Genomic DNA, 16,956 nt, shown 5'->3' on the forward strand with positions numbered 1-16,956 from the left:
AACAGGGGACTCTCGATATTTAAATATACAACTGAGAAAATATTAATTAGCGTGTTTTTTTTTTTTTTTAATGCCATCACTGTACTTAAATTTAACCCATTTCATCCATGCACAGGATCTAGATCTTCTTCGGTCTTACTTTAAACAGGTTTAGAAAATTCATCTTGTGGTATAAAATTAGTTCTTTTCAGAGAAAAAAGAAAAACTACTTCAGACAATGCTACTACAGAATTCTGTACATGTTCAATACCATCATCATCATCATCATCATCATCATCACAGGTATTCTACCATTATTGGCAGGTTCCTTACCACAACTGACAAGCTTCCACGCTACATAGTGTTACGCTAACGTCTTTTTCTTCGCATACGATTTTCCTGTTTTGATATCGTTCATCCATTGTAGTCTCCTTCGTCCTCTCCCTCTCTTTCCTGCCACCATACCCTCTAGCACGTCCCTCATGATACAGTTTCTTCTTACCCAATGTTCCAACCAGTTTCTCGTCCTCTTCTCAATAATATCTAAAATCGCCATTTTCTCCCCCGCCATTTCCAACACCGTCTCATTCGTTTTCCGCTCGAACCACCTAATTCCCTCGATTCTTCTATACACCCACATTACGAAAGTTTCCAGTCGTTTTCCATAATTTTTGTTTTTAATTCCATGTTTTTGCTCCATACAGTACAATACTCAGCACAAAGCATTTTATGAGTCTTTTTCTCAACTCTTTATTGAAGGTCCAACAAAACAGACTTTTATTCCTCCTAAAGGCTTCTTTCGCCATTCCTTTCCTTCATTTTATTTCACGATTGCACTTCATATGGTCAATAATAATACTACCCAGGTATCGAAAACTAGTTACCTGTTGTATTTATTCCCAGTCTTGATTCTATATTTGACGCTTAGGCCCTATTTTTATGTTTGATATGAGTAAATTTACGAGTAAAATGTAAATTTCAGAAATTGAGCTTTGTAAGCTTAAACAATCCTACAAGTTATTCTAAGACACATTTAGCGATGCTATGTTTTAGTAAGCCTGGAGCAGTACACACTTATCGAACACTGGTTTTTCAAACATAAATTTGTATAGAGAACAGTTTACTAAGAGTAACAGAAATTCATACTTGCATTCATGAGTGAAAATTGCAATAAAAATTTAAACCCAAAACACACTAAGAGAAAACGAGTAGCGTCAGTTCTTTTGGCGGTCAGTTGAACACAGTGTTTAATTCAAATATGTTAGAGGTGGGAATCCTTCCTCCCCTCATTTCATGTTGGCTTAGCATGTAGTGTAAAGATAAAAAAAAAGTTATTTCGCTTTTTGTGGAGATCTGTATTCCATTGGCCCTCACACCGTTAGTTGAATGCGAATGGAGATAAGGCGAAGGTCAGTTGTTGGTGTGAGTATATCTAACATACTGCCTTCTTGTGGCAGTTCAGTTACACCATGAACTTGCGTAAGGTCAGAGAGAACATGGGACCTTCACAGAGCTCAAACTTTGGTCAAACGCCGCTGCAGTGGGCGGAAGATATTCCAGGCCCTTGGTGAGGGTATCATGACTAGGCAGACAGTGCAGCAGTGTATTAATAAGTTTAACCGCTTCCCGGTTTAACCCGAGTTATTTCGTTTTATTAAAAAGGTCACTTCTGGTCAATTTTCTTCCCAAACGTGTCTATGTTGTACATGAAATATCTCGCAATAAATCATGAATGAAAGTCGACGAAACAAAGTGCGAATTTACTCGTGCTGATCTAAATTGAAACAAGTGTAGAAAAAATAATAGCTCGGATTGGCCCTAATGACTTGGTTAATTTAGATAAAATGGACCGGGAAGTGGTTAAGGACGGTGATGAAACTCTCGAAGACGCAACACTTGCCGGAAGATCAACACACGTATAAAATGAAGGTCTTCAGCCAGAAAGTGAGGCGAACAGTTCCCAGCCATGTGCGGAACTGGGACTACTGATTGGAGAAACCATTCGGCAGCACCTCCATCAACTTGAAAAGCATTACAAGTTGGGTCGATGGGTCCCACATGATTTGACTCCGGACCAGAAGGCAACGCGAGCAGACACGTATGTTTCTTTGCTGTCTCGTCAGGGTGTTGACATGTAATGAGACGTGGATCCTGTACGAAGCTCCACGGCGCCGTCATCATTGGTTAGCATCCCATGAACCGGTTCCAAAACAGCCGAAACCAGCACTGCACCAGAAGAAGGTCCTCCTGTGTGTTCGGTGGACTGCTCGCGGCATCGTGGATCGGGAACTGCTACCTGCTGGTCAGAGCATCAATGCAGTTGTGTACTGTGAACAGTTGAGACGTGTTCAAGAAAAACTCAAAACTCTGGAGCCAGCATTTTTGAATCGCAAAGTGAGTCCTTCTGTTACAGGACAAGGCAAAGCCCCGCGTAGTTAGGTTGACCCGAAACACCATTCTACGTCTTGGATGGGAAATACTATTGCATCCGCCATACTCATCGAAACACTATCTGATTATCACCTGTTCCATTCCTTGGTCAATCACATTAGAGGACGCCAGTTCAATTCCCTAGTAGAGGTACAAAATGCACTTGATACTTTCTTCGTTTCACGGCCCATCAAGTTCTACCGTGATGGAATCCATGGCCTTCCAGAACGTTGGCAGAAGGTCGTCGATGATGATGGGAAATTGTTTTAATCTTCCATATGTGTTTTAGGTGTCATATCTTTATTCGAAGGTGGTGGTTGAAAAAGCGACAGAACTTTTCTTAGTTACCTTTATATTTAGTATAGCACGTAGGCCCAGCTTATGAATATGGTCTTCCCCTAGCACTGTAGGTTCCACCCTCCTCCCAACTACCCCGAAATCGAAAAGACTGGATAAAATACAGGTTGAACGTAACTTATGAACCATTAAACTAATAGAAAGAGAAAATAACATCATTGATGGTAACTTCAGTGCTGTAAACACGAAAAATTTTAGGAATACAAGATGATTCTTTTAAATTAGTAAAAACTATGTTATACAAATGTATAATCAACGTAAATTAAATTCTGATAAAAATCCTTCTTATTGATTTTGTAGAAGCTATAGCGAGAGAACACGGAGCATCAGATTTTAAAGTTGCTACAGAATTAGAAGAACGCAACAAACTGTGGCAGGCGCGCCATGATTTGCATTATGCTCTGGAAGCTTTGGAGCCTGGCTGGAAAGTTATGCCAACAGATGTCTGCGTTCCTATAAGTAAATTGGCTGACGTAATCGTTGCTACGCAGGAAGATCTAAGGAAAAAAGGATTTAGTGGTAGGTAACAAACACAGTCAATAGTTAGTGATAAGGATAAGTTCTTTGGTTAAAATATATATCTTCCTTAATAAGTAAGTTGCGTTGCGAACTTAATACTCAAACTTGAAATAGTGCATCTACAAATACCAGTTGCAATAGAGAAATAAAATCAAAGATAGAACTTGTTTCTCAGATACTGAATCCATATCAAAAGCCGTTATTCACTATTTCTTACTGTTTTTGCTCTGTGGAGATCAATATTGAAACCAGAAATGGTAGTAAAATTTATTTCACTTCCGGTTTTGGTAGACACACGCCAGTGAAGATGATATATTTTCTTGAGGCAATGAACTGATTCCAAAAAAAAACCGCTTTTCGCTACCAGTTACCGTTTTGGTACTATGACGATCAATCTTGAAACCGGAAATGGTTAATTTCTACGATTTTAGGTGTTAATGTATAAGATGATTTCTATTTTTGGGACACTGAATCAATTCAAAAGAAAGAAAAAAAACTCTCCTAGAAATCTATTACCGTTTTTGCTGTGATACCTGTCGACAGACGGATAGACATACAGCTGTTCTATAAGACTAACGCATAGCACAGTTTGAAAGTTTTAAAATACTATTATTAAATTAAAAATAACAAAAGTTTGGAATTCAAAAATTCTTTATAATAGATTGAAATTTGAGTTGTTCAGAAACACGGCTGTATGATTTGGAATAGTGTCATTATTTAATTTTATAGCTTGCTTAACATTTTAGAAATCGTGCCTTAAGGCTCGCATACCAGCTTAAACTCCTCAACTCGTTTACTATATATATTCTCCAGTGGCGTAGCGTAATTTACTACTCTAATACAAGCCCTGTTAACGCGAAACTTAAAAGTGAATTTCGAGCTACATCTTCAGTTACGAGTGAGCGCGATTCCCAATGAAGTTCGATACCAGAAGCATGAGAGAGTGTGAACCATATTAAGGATGACGAACTCGAACCCTATAGGCTAGTGAATGCGGACCTTATTTCGGACAGCGAGGCAGATCATGACCAAATGCGAGCCTGGGATAGCATAATAATAATTGAGGTTAGTCACCGCAAGTCCAAACGAGCCAAAGTAAACCCAGGTTACAAAACGGCCGTTTGCATTATCCAGTTTACTTAGGAAAAGCGGTGCTACCACAGCTTACATGAGCGATGCATCAATTCTCCATCTATTAAATACTATTTTCACATTTCCAAATATTTCCAGCCCAATGTGTTGAAAAAAATCAGTCAAATGTCCCAGTCATTTATTCAGAATGATTTATAAGCATCATCATAATACTTGACAAAATTTTGTCACACTTATCGATTTCATTCGCGGTCACCCCCTGATCATTACCTTTTTGAGTTTCATTTTTCACATATCTATCATTCTTTAGTGTAAACAACATGTATCACAAAAATTATATCCAGTAAAATCTGTCTTCAATAGACCTCTTATTAAACGGAAATTTATCTTAAACGGAAATTTATCTTAAACGAAAATATTTCACGGTCCTATAATTTTAAGGATAAAGAACGTGTTAAATTCCCTTCATGAAACAGAGACTCTGTTAGATGGATAATGGAAATCGAAATAAGTATTTGACGGAAAATTTTAACATCCGGAATACAGCATATAGAAAAATTCCGGATTTTTCCGAAATCCGAAATTTTCTAAATTCCGCAGCTTTCCGAATTCCGGAATTTTCTACATTCAGAAAATTTCTCAAATTCCATAATGTTTCCAAAATCCGGAATTTTTCCGATTTTACTTTTCAGATTCCAAAAAGTAAAAATTCCGGAATTGGCCATGCCTAGTATTGACCTATCACTTCGATCAGTAGTTTGCATTCAACTTTTCCAGGTGTAATTTTGGGTGTAATTTTATCTATTTGTGCATTATATTAGTACTGTTAACATTCGTTTGAAATCACTTGCGAATTCAACTTTCCATGCAAATTTAATAAAACATGGAATAAAGTAACCAAACATTAGTAAAATACTACACGTTGACATTCAAAATCCCGCGAAATTCCGGACCTGAGAACTGTCGACTTTTTCCAAAATGCTGGATTTTGATTGGTTGGGTACATTGCAATTTATCATAAAGTTTTTACGTGTATATTCTTGTAAAAAAAGAAAATTAAATGCTGAATGAAAAGCAAATGAAATTTTAATATATATCTAAATAAAACGGTTTTACAGAATTTTTGTTCAACTGAGTAAAGTAGTTCGACAGGATTTTAATTCACCTAACTAAAAATAGTTCCACTCTCTTTTCGTTGTTGAATCCATAATGGAGCTATACAGCAGCAAATAAATGATTGAATGAGAAGGAATGGCCAGAAATGCATATTAGCAGATCGAATCAAGAGCCAACACCTAACTAAAGCGCTATCAAAATTTAAATTGTGTCTGAACTGAACAGTGGTGCACCAGCGCACTAGATTTGAGAATCCTCTCCGTATTCCATGTTGGAAATCTGAAAGAAAAAGATTTTTGAATGTCAATATGTATGTCAAAATTATGTAACAGTTTGAGAAAAATATTTGATTCTACTGAATTATAGAGTACTTTCAATACTATATAGTCTATTATACTATTTTATTTATGTAGGCAGTATTATAGGACATGTTGGAGATGGCAACTTCCACAGTCCAGTGATCTTCAATCCTGACGAACCAGGAGCATTAGAAAAGGCTAAGAAGTTGGCGATTGATGTTGCTAAGTAAGTATTGTTACTTTACTCTAGCAGGGCCTTCTTGCGCCTTAGTCTCTATAACTGCTACGCCGTTTATTGTAAACTAAATCGCAAATTTTGCGTTGAGTTAACACAAATTGTTACAGAATGAGCACATTGGTCATTTTTCGGTTCTCTGAACTCTGGAGCTTGTTCGGAAGTAAGTCGAAGCGATGTGTACACTAGTCCTCAGAAAAAAATCATAATAGGCCTATTTCAATTAATTTAAAATATATATTGAAAATTAAAAAAAAAAAATATTCGTCACTGAGGCAGAATCAGGATTGAATCATTGTCGGAGTATGCTTCTTATGCAGAATAAGTTGCACTTGTCAGTAATTCAATACTTGTAATACATAAATGAGAAAATGAAAATTACTTGAGCGTTTCCTTATTTATTTTACCTTGCACTTAGTCCTTCCAATTTGAGCGATTTAACCAGTCTTTTCTAAATTTCTGCACATCTCAAGGTCTTGTTAACCGCAAATACATTCAAAGAACACCAGAACATTAAACAATTAGCAAACATTGAAAAAAAAAGAGACGATTCTGTTTAGCAACAAATGACAAGTGACATAAGCTGTGAAGAAACAAACGAAGGACATGGGACAGTTACCAACTAGACTAAGAATAATCTTGCTACCGCTCTTATATGCATCTGAAAGCATCTGTAAGGCACTTATTCAAGCATTCTAGATTAGGGTTGTCAGACGTGCCATTCTTAACCGGATCGTCTCTCTTTTTTTTTTTCTTTTTTAAAGACGTTCGCTGTCCTGAGAAATATTCAAAGAGGGTGCAAAATAAGTGTCCAATTTTCTTAAGTGTCCAATTTTTCGGTTGGTAGTTACATAGTATATTCTTTAGTGTTTTCACAATAGCTGAGTCTTCGTTCGGCAAAATTTCAAAGTTTTGTAAAATAGTACCATACTTTTCGAACAGATGGGAGCTTAGTAAACTCCATGTTTTGATATTCAGTAACTTTCCGTGGAGAGATAATAATCGAAGGTTACTTTCTCAATGGCATGAATAACATAACAGTGCAGGTGGATTGTCAACCTACACCAGTTTGCCAAGTGCCCCGTTTATCATTTTCTAAATCTGATCACCTTACCCTAGAGGCAGCGGTATAACTACAATGGAGCGAATGGAGCAGTTGCTCCAGGGCGAACAATAAAAGGACGCAAGGGGGGAGGGGAATAATACAGAACACTGTTCCTTACGCAAAGAACGTTTGAAAATCTTTTAAAAGGTACGCTATGACTATTAGCAGTTAATTGGCAACAGCTGATATTGGGGCGGATACAGGAATTTTTGAGGGGGCTGTAGGTCTGGAAATAAACTTGAGACATTTTTCGATAATTGGTTCGCTAACTAAAAGTGTGGGCTGCAGTGTTTCATAATACTTATTTAACTCTGCCCTTCTGGACGCGGTATTGAGGAAAGCCATGTTGTTCAACACGAGAGAATCCAGGATTACCTGGAAACGCATACTTTATCTACAATGAATGGAGAACGCACTCAGAATCTTCCTTTTGAGAGAAACTTTAGTTTTTTTTTTTTTTTTTCATAGCCTTTGAATAAGCGCTTCATTAAACACTAATTTATATATTTTACTTCTCATGGAGGGGAGCGCGAACCCCACGTCTCCTCTCTGGATCTCCACTGGGCGATACGCGGACAATCGTCACTGCAATGTTTGTCTAGCTAGCTGCCTAGTGAAAGTTTTGTATTATGAATCAAAACGCCGCGCCCCCTCCTGGGAATAAAACGAAAGTTGGGCCTGTTTGTAACCTAAGTGACCCTTATGAAACTTTCCTGTATTCCTTATTTATATTAAGAATTATAAGCAATGATATCATTCTACCTTTAAAGCAGTAAATAAATAAATAAATAAATAAATAAAAACTTTCGCTCTTTCCGTCTCAATCACCCTAATTAAAATAATAAATAAACCTGTGTACTAAAGTAATCATTGATAATTAAATATAATTTACATTTTTTACAAACCATATAAAAGAATTTTTCGCACGCTCTCTTCCTCAACACAGTGGGAGAAAAATATTTTCCAGAGTAAAATCATCTATAACGAATCATATAGGTACATAAAAAAAGAACCGAGCAAAGTATGCATTGTATTATTATTTATTATTATTGCCAACCTGGGTTGCTCTTGATAAAAATTTAGTAAGACTTGAATATGTAGAGCACTCTGAGCTCCCCAGATTGATCTAATTTGCATGAAGTAAATCTATATCTACTTGCATTTATATGAGAGGTAAGTTTGGGGATACTCCACCACTGGTTGCATTGATTGAGGGCCAACCAGAGCCCTATTAAAATGATAACAACAATGTCTACTTAAACATGTGTATTTTAACAGAACTATTAATCATTTATGTGTGAAGTGTTGTTTGTGTAATGAAGACTTAAGAAAGTGTAATTTAATGTGTAAATCATGTATAACGAATTGGATTAGCACAGAATTTGGTTGTGACACATACCTGTTGTTGATGATTAGTCGAACCAAGCACTGAATGATCGTATACCAGTAACAGCAGTCGGTTGTATTTCAACGTTGAACTTCTTAGACTGTTCTCTTAGTATTTGAAGTTAATAATGTTTTAACTTGACGAATTGTAGAACTTTAAATGCTACTTCTCTAATATTGATCCTCTGACAGTGATCCTCTGATAATGCTACTCTGATAATGATGTCATTGAATAAAATAAAAGGTTTTTATACAACTCAAACTGCTGACGATCCAGTAATACGGTTTCAGCACTCGGGCCGATTTTCGTCCACGTGCGTCCCAGATCTAAAAAGATCTTATTCAACCAAATTCTCATAACCTCAATTCAATCATGATGACACGAAACAATGTCACTTTCTTGATGTCCTCATTGTCCGAAGAAAAGTGTGGATGTTAACAAATTTATTACATAACATTACAAGCTCTTGTTGATAGACTAGAATTCATACAATTTGAAGTATACACATACTGTATTCTTTGCACATATCTCTTTAAAGATAAACAAGAGTAAATTAGGTCTCCTGAAACTCAAGACCATACTACAATTAAACTAAACAAATTAAACCAATAATTAATAATTATCTATGGTCTTGACACCCCCGCCGACAAGACTCCAGCTTGCCGTCGCAAGTGGACGCCAAGAGCTATATATGAAACATCAAATCTTTAAGATATATGTAAAACAGTATTAATAAATATAAAATTGAAAATAATTTACTAAAATACAATATTGCGTAAGATAAAACCCATAACCTCAAAATTAAGTCAAAATTTATCAAAAGTGTATAAATATTGAGATTTTACTGTATAAAATTTACAATGAAAATTAACTCATTACTTGATTTCTAAAAGAATACTATTGTTACTATATTTACATAAATTTTGCAGTACTGCTAAGTATCTGCGTGAAAAGGTTGGAAACCAATAACCAATACATAACATTTAGTATATATATATATATATATAGCATATAATATTTTGAAAAATAAACAGTTTATTAAATGCATTGAAACATCTTTTCCATCCATGGCTCTCTCATTTGATTTAAAACCAAGTCTTTTAAAGAATAAGCTTGAGCCATCTGTTGATTTTTTCTCGTATTATGTTCGTTGAACAATAACTCACACATATCACACTTGTTGCTGTTAATTCTTCCTCTTAAAAGAAAGAAAGAAATGCAGTTTATGCAAGAGAGACAAAGATGTGTATATATCTCAGTTACTCTTCTCCTTGCTGATGAAAGGGAAAAGAAGTGCAATGAAGAACAAGAGATCCGACAAAGTCTCTGATAACATAGGTGTGGTTTTGCACTTTGTACCGATGTGGTCTGACTGAGTTACTGCTGACTAAGGGATCTCATGCTATAACTCCACCAGAGTAGAAAGCTCATTTATTTTTTCACTACGTTTAGACACCAATGAACACAGTGGGAAATAAAATTTCACTTTTCCCTCTTCTTCTATTTTTAACGTAACTAGGTACACTACACAGAAACAAAATATAGTACATATTATTCTTCACTATAATGAATGTAATAAGCTATACAGGGTGGCTGAAAACACTAGTTTATTTTCGCTCATTGTCCCCCTGTAATTACATTAACTCTCATCATATTTAGCAACACTAGTTCACATCCGGTCACTCTGGATGATGAAATACTTCGGAAGCGTCACTTCAACATGGGGCTTCTTCCGTTATAGACTCCATGCTACTCGAAAGTCTGATTTTTAGCGTTTTTTGTAGAATAACTGGACTATATTAATCGTATATTGCACGGGATTATCGCACTTCCGTGTTGTAACTGGAGAAGATCCTTTTGGATGACGTTATTGTAAAATTTTACATATTTCGGGGTGTTTCTCGAAACACACTTCTCCACTAAGTCCAGTTCGGGCGTGGAAATCAGCTCGGTGTTCTGGCTCGACTTCTTTGCTTGTGCTGTGCTCATAGTGCTTTCATCGTGTGTCACTTCTGTGCTTTTTGTGAAATTTGTGTTTTCAGAGTTAAGTGTGTACAAGAAGTGAATGGTGTCTAATTTTGCTTGAGTAAGAGGGGAGGGGGGTGGTGGAAACGAATTTCAAATATTGTTCTGTTCGTTCAAGATGGCTGTATTGTGCATTAGTGACTCCTCATTGTGCATAGCTGTGTGCGTGTCTAAATGTTCCCCCTTATTTGTGTTCGTGAATGAAGTAGATCCCTTTTCAGTGTCGCAGTGTTCAGTGTTACTGTTAAAAAGATTCTTGAATGAAATAATGTCGTCATCATTCTTGTGTGTTGTAGAGCTTATGCTATTTCGCTCTTTGCTTTGTGGTGAGTCCACTATAAAAATATGTGGGATAGACGTCTCACAGGAAATTACCTTCTCCGCTTTTCTAGTTGCTTTCTTATACAGAAATATTCCTATCGCTACTAACATAATGCCTAGGAAGGAGGTTATTGCGATTGCTGCCAAGAAAATAATTACTAATTTTTCCATTTTTCTTTTCTGTAATAAAGACAAAATATGTTTTCGTCAGGCTTGTTATATCCCTAAATATATATATTGCTAAATTCTAAATACTTAATACTTTTAAAACTAATATATTTATTGACATATTCATGTACTTAAATCTGGCTTTTATTAGCTACTGAATCTCGCGTCTCACGAGATCATGCATTGAGCTAATTTACATGTAGGTTCTGTTTCGATATTATATACTGAATCAACCTCAAAATTGATTTATTAGAATAATATCTATTTTGATTTCAGACTTTAACGTAGTTACTTTTGATAGGCTAATACCTCATCTATTGTCTACGTAATATTTTCTTCTTTTTTTTTCATTCATATTTCAAATTTATTCTTCATATTACACATAATAGTCAATACTTATCATTAAATACTAATATAATATAATGGTAAAATAAATAGTAATTGCCATTATTAGTACAAAGAAGATACCTTAAACATCTAATACATATATATATAAATTCTTGTTACTATCACCTATAAAATTACATTCATAAATATCAGGCCTATACTAATAAATAATAAATCATCAATCGATTGATAGGTGATACTAATTATCAATAATTATTGATTGATTGATTGATTGATTAGTTATTGATTTATTGATTACTTATTGATTTATTGATTACTTTTTTTTTTACAATCCATTACCAAGTAACACATTCTTACTTTAATACTCTAATACTTATTTTAGCTTGACGAAAAACTATTAATCCTATTATTAATCCTATTTTCTTTGTATCGTTCATTTTCTCGTCTATTCTATCTGCTAATGTAAGAATATCATACGCGAAATTTATCACAGGTTCATCTTCTCTCTGTAACCTGTCTCTAATCCTGTCTTCTAAATCTAGGTTAAAATTAGAATTTGTAAATTCTTCTATCAAATCCTTTTGTAGATCTTTATAGGAAATGTCAGCTACATTTTTTCTTTTCAAAAATAGCTTTACCGATTGTCTACCTACACCTTTGAAAACTGTGGTTAGCAGTGTTTTCCTTTTGTCTTCATCGTACCCTGCTATTTCGCAAGCGTCATCGAACTCATCAAAGAACGCAACTATGTCTTGATCGTTTATTAAGTCAAACTTTGGTAATCTACTCATATCCGTAAATATTGCTACTCTTCTATCTGATGTCGCCATATCTTTATTTTCTAATTCTATTTTAGGTTCTTCCTGTTCCTTATTTATTTTTACTTGTTTTTCTTCTTTTATATCTGGATTTATTTCTTCAAATTCACGTGGGAAATCAAACGTTTTTACCGATACAGGACTACCTGGAAAATTTGAAACTGGACCCGGTCTAAAACTTGGTGTTCCTATTGTCTGATCTACTACACAGTCCTCGTTTAACTTCTTGCGTCCCCGCGGTGGTGTTAATAAACGTACTAACTTATCGACTCCTACGTCTACGCCTTCTAATGCTTTCTGTGCTCTAGTTATAATTCGTCTTTCCGTCATTAAACTATACTTATTCTAAAATATGTATACACACATTATATAATTCTAAACCCTTCGTATAAGCTTGTACACAAACACCTTTTGTATTAATCATGTAATAAGGCAAATATACTTTTATAACACAACCATTTCTTAATAATTCATAAGGAATTCTTATGTTTACTTCTAACTTATTAACTACACACATAATAATTATTGTTACCAAATGGAAAAATTAGTCATTATTATTATTATTATTTAACTTCATCACTGTTTTACACATTTCGCGAGGGTGGGCGGGAGGGTTTAGCAACTATCAAGCAAAAATGCGGGATGTAAACAACCATGCCTTGGTGGTTATACTAACCTAGTTCTACTTATAATTCTTGCGGGAATCGAACCCAAAGCATTCTCCACCATGCCTTGGTGGTGGGTTGGGCGGGACTTAATATTTACTGAGATCAAACCCTAAGCATCTCCACCATGCCAACCTGGGTTGCTCTTGATAAAAATTTAGTAAGACTTGAATATGTAGAGCACTCTGAGCTCCCCAGATTGATCTAATTTGCATGAAGTAAATCTATATCTACTTGCATTTATATGAGAGGTAAGTTTGGGGATACTCCACCACTGGTTCCATTGATTGAGGGCCAACCAGAGCCCTATTAAAATGATAACAACAATGTCTACTTAAACATGTGTATTTTAACAGAACTATTAATCATTTATGTGTGAAGTGTTGTTTGTGTAATGAAGACTTAAGAAAGTGTAATTTAATGTGTAAATCATGTATAACGAATTGGATTAGCACAGAATTTGGTTGTGACACATACCTGTTGTTGATCGTATACCAGTAACAGCAGTCGGTTGTATTTCAACGTTGAACTTCTTAGACTGTTCTCTTAGTATTTGAAGTTAATAATGTTTTAACTTGACGAATTGTAGAACTTTAAATGCTACTTCTCTAATATTGATCCTCTGACAGTGATCCTCTGATAATGCTACTCTGATAATGATGTCATTGAATAAAATAAAAGGTTTTTATACAACTCAAACTGCTGACGATCCAGTAATACGGTTTCAGCACTCGGGCCGATTTTCGTCCACGTGCGTCCCAGATCTAAAAAGATCTTATTCAACCAAATTCTCATAACCTCAATTCAATCATGATGACACGAAACAATGTCACTTTCTTGATGTCCTCATTGTCCGAAGAAAAGTTACAAATTAACAAATTATGGATGTTAACAAATTTATTACATAACATTACAAGCTCTTGTTGATAGACTAGAATTCATACAATTTGAAGTATACACATACTGTATTCTTTGCACATATCTCTTTAAAGATAAACAAGAGTAAATTAGGTCTCCTGAAACTCAAGACCATACTACAATTAAACTAAACAAATTAAACCAATAATTAATAATTATCTATGGTCTTGACATTATCGTTACTTTTTTATTAAATTAGATTAAGTACAGTAAATCATTTTTAGTTTAATTTCGTATGAACATAATTCGTATTAGGTATGTAGTGATAACTTAGGAAAAAGATAAGTAAAAACTTTATGTTTCTTAATAAAAATAATTTTGTATAATGTTACTATATATATATATATATATATATATATATATATATATATATATATATATATATATATATATATATATATGTGTGTGTGTGTGTGTGTGTGTGTGTGTGTGCGTATGTGTGTGTGTGTGTAACGCACCAGCTGAAGCTGAAATGCGTGGGGCAGGGGCCGGGTATGAGTAAATCGAGATCGATCGATCCAGGGCGTAGTAAAACTAGTTACGCCACTGCCTAGAGGCGGAGAAAAATTCCATATATTAGATACTATCAAAATTTCACTTGCTTCCTAAATACGTTTTAAATAGTTTTTAAAGAGTTTGGTTTACCAAAACTCTTTTATATGTTTGCCACGTCCGTCCGTTCATCCGGGAAACAAATAATCTCGATAATTACTTGATCAATCATCTCCAGATTTGGTCAGAATGTAGAGAGTTAGAAGTTAGGAATTGAGTTCGTGTTTGAGCCCGATTCTCCCACCGGAAGTGGTTTTCGGTTTTAACGTTGATCGCTATGGAGCAAAAACGGTAACAGGTAAACCTGAGGTGAATAAAATCTATCAGCTTCCGGTTTTAATATGATCTGCATAAAACAAAAGTGATAACAGACAGCGAGAAACGGTTTAAAAAAATCCATTTTGCATTCTAAGAATATGCACCATCTTTTCTCTTAACCTTGTGTTCAAACCGACCACTTCGAGATTTAACATTTATCGCCTTAGAACAAAGCCGTAAGAGTTAGAAAAAAAACTGTTTTGTAGTCAGTTAAACGTTTTAAAGACATATTCTATCTACATACTAGTTTGTCTACTAAAATTAGAAGTGACAGAAATCAACTATTTCCGGTTTTAATGTTGACCATTATAGAGTGAAAACGGTAACAACGAGCGAGAAGTGGTTTCCTGCAGTCAATTAAGCTTCCAATCTCCACTCTAATCTTTAAACGTGATAGTACTACTTGTTGAAATTTGCAAATTTCCCGCCAACCCACTAATGTCTAACTTTCATTGCTAAGCGTGATCCGCCATATTTAGCGAGAAACAACTAACATTAGCAACACTGATTAGCAGGGATTTCTTCAGACGACTTTAGGTGACAGAGATTATATTCTATTTAACTCTCCTGATACCGCAAGCCACTACATTGACAAAATAGTAAGTCCTTTGATACCGTAAGCCATTATATCAGCGTATGTAGAAGGCCCGATGTGACATGCGACTGGCCGGTTGGGGAACGGAGTTTTTGGTTCGTTTCAGTGTCGAATATCTCTTCACACATAGTAATAAAAATTTTTACTAATAATACTAATAGCATTAGTATTATTACTATTAGTATTAGTAATATTACTAATACTACTACTAATAAAAAATGTATAGTAATAATATTATTTTCTAACACCTAAACCAAACAGATTTCGCATTGGGAAGGTTGTAACTACATTTCAAATAAAATTATTTACAAAACAAATTGAAAACGAGGGTGTTTTGGGGTGGTTCCCCCAAAACTTATCCTTTTTTCTAGAATTTTCGGCTTTTGGCCCCGCGTACCCCCTGAATTTGAAAAAAATATCATGAATGTCACAAAAAATTAAACTAGAGAGCCTAGACAACAAAATACTTTTTACTTCATGTCTCTATGCACAATAGAAGTGATGCTATACGTTTTTGTTTTATACACTATAGACTATTAAGAATCATTTAAATGACCCGCGGAATCGCGAAGCATACTGGGTGTTGGCGGCGGTATCAGGAGGGTTTAACTATTTAATTAAGCTCTAATCAAACTAATATTAACTTCTTCTATCGTTGGTTTCTTCCAGACGTGGTTTAGCGTTAGATGGAACATGCACCGGGGAACATGGCATTGGTTATGGTAAAACATCCTTGTTGGAGGAAGAACAAGGAGAAGTAGGCATCGATATAATGAGACAGTTGAAGAAAACGCTCGACCCTACGAACATAATGAATCCAGGGAAGGTGATTAAATGCGAATGATAGTGGAAAATCAAAACATTGTTCAGGGTGTTTTATTCGAAGATAACCCCAGGCACTGCTGTGCATAAAAGGTAGGTCGAGAAATCACAACAGGATCTGGGAATGTTCTTCCACTAGTTCTAAATCGTGGCCAACAAAAACGTCTTTTCGTTGGCCATGTTCTAAATGCATCCGAACACTACATTGCAAGTTAGTGAATAGCTACCACTGCCTAGATTTTTGTAAGGAGGCTGCCTTCGAGTGGAACACCCGTTATGTTTAATTGTTTAATTTGTCCTGAAAAAAAAAATGGGATATTGACAGTTCTAAATTCCAATAAGAATACGTGAAGTCTTATATAACAGAAGAGTTGTACAGTATTTAACTTTTTTGCTGGAAGATTACTTTTTCACTTTTACATACACACGGAATACTCCACAAAAGTTTTACAATTATGTATTATTTTCCATATACAAATTTCCAGTTGTGAATAGTATTGCCAGTTGTATAGTAGATACATCCCGTCTCAACTTGCTAACACATAATAAATAAATATATTGCTATCTAGCAAACAGCGTTTTATTTATTTATTTATTTTTGTTTATTAGGGCCATGTATGTTTCCTCCCACTGAAGCAGGACATTAGTTTATGTCTAGTATTCCTTACGAGAATAGAAATTTCTCGTCTCGTCTCTTCTTGAGAAAGATACGAGATTCGAGATGAGAAGTACACTCATGTCCAAAATTATTGTCGCATGTCTATAAATATGTTGTTGTAGAAATATATTAATTTGATAACGAATTCGCTCGGTATTTCTTACAATGTTAGTATGTGTATTATCGGCAAAGACATATATGTGGAAAATTTCATGTCAAAAGAGCAGTA

The 16,956-nt window shown here is 35.0% G+C and overlaps 1 protein-coding gene across 1 annotated transcript in view; it reads left to right on the forward strand.

Annotated features, from left to right (window-relative positions):
* LOC145687347 (D-lactate dehydrogenase, mitochondrial-like) overlaps window positions 1-16,642 on the forward strand; it is a 57,313-nt gene extending 40,671 nt beyond the window's left edge. The window contains exons 7-9 of the mRNA XM_081760805.1: window positions 3,067-3,285; window positions 5,907-6,018; window positions 15,917-16,642. Coding sequence (XP_081616931.1) covers window positions 3,067-3,285; window positions 5,907-6,018; window positions 15,917-16,091 — 506 coding nt within the window. The 3' untranslated portion in view covers window positions 16,092-16,642. The remainder of the gene's footprint in view (window positions 1-3,066; window positions 3,286-5,906; window positions 6,019-15,916) is intronic.
* Window positions 16,643-16,956: the final 314 nt, after the last annotated feature.

Source organism: Thermobia domestica, chromosome 1 (assembly GCF_964235325.1).
Source record: "Thermobia domestica chromosome 1, izTheDome1.hap1.1, whole genome shotgun sequence".
Lineage (NCBI taxonomy): Eukaryota > Metazoa > Arthropoda > Insecta > Zygentoma > Lepismatidae > Thermobia > Thermobia domestica.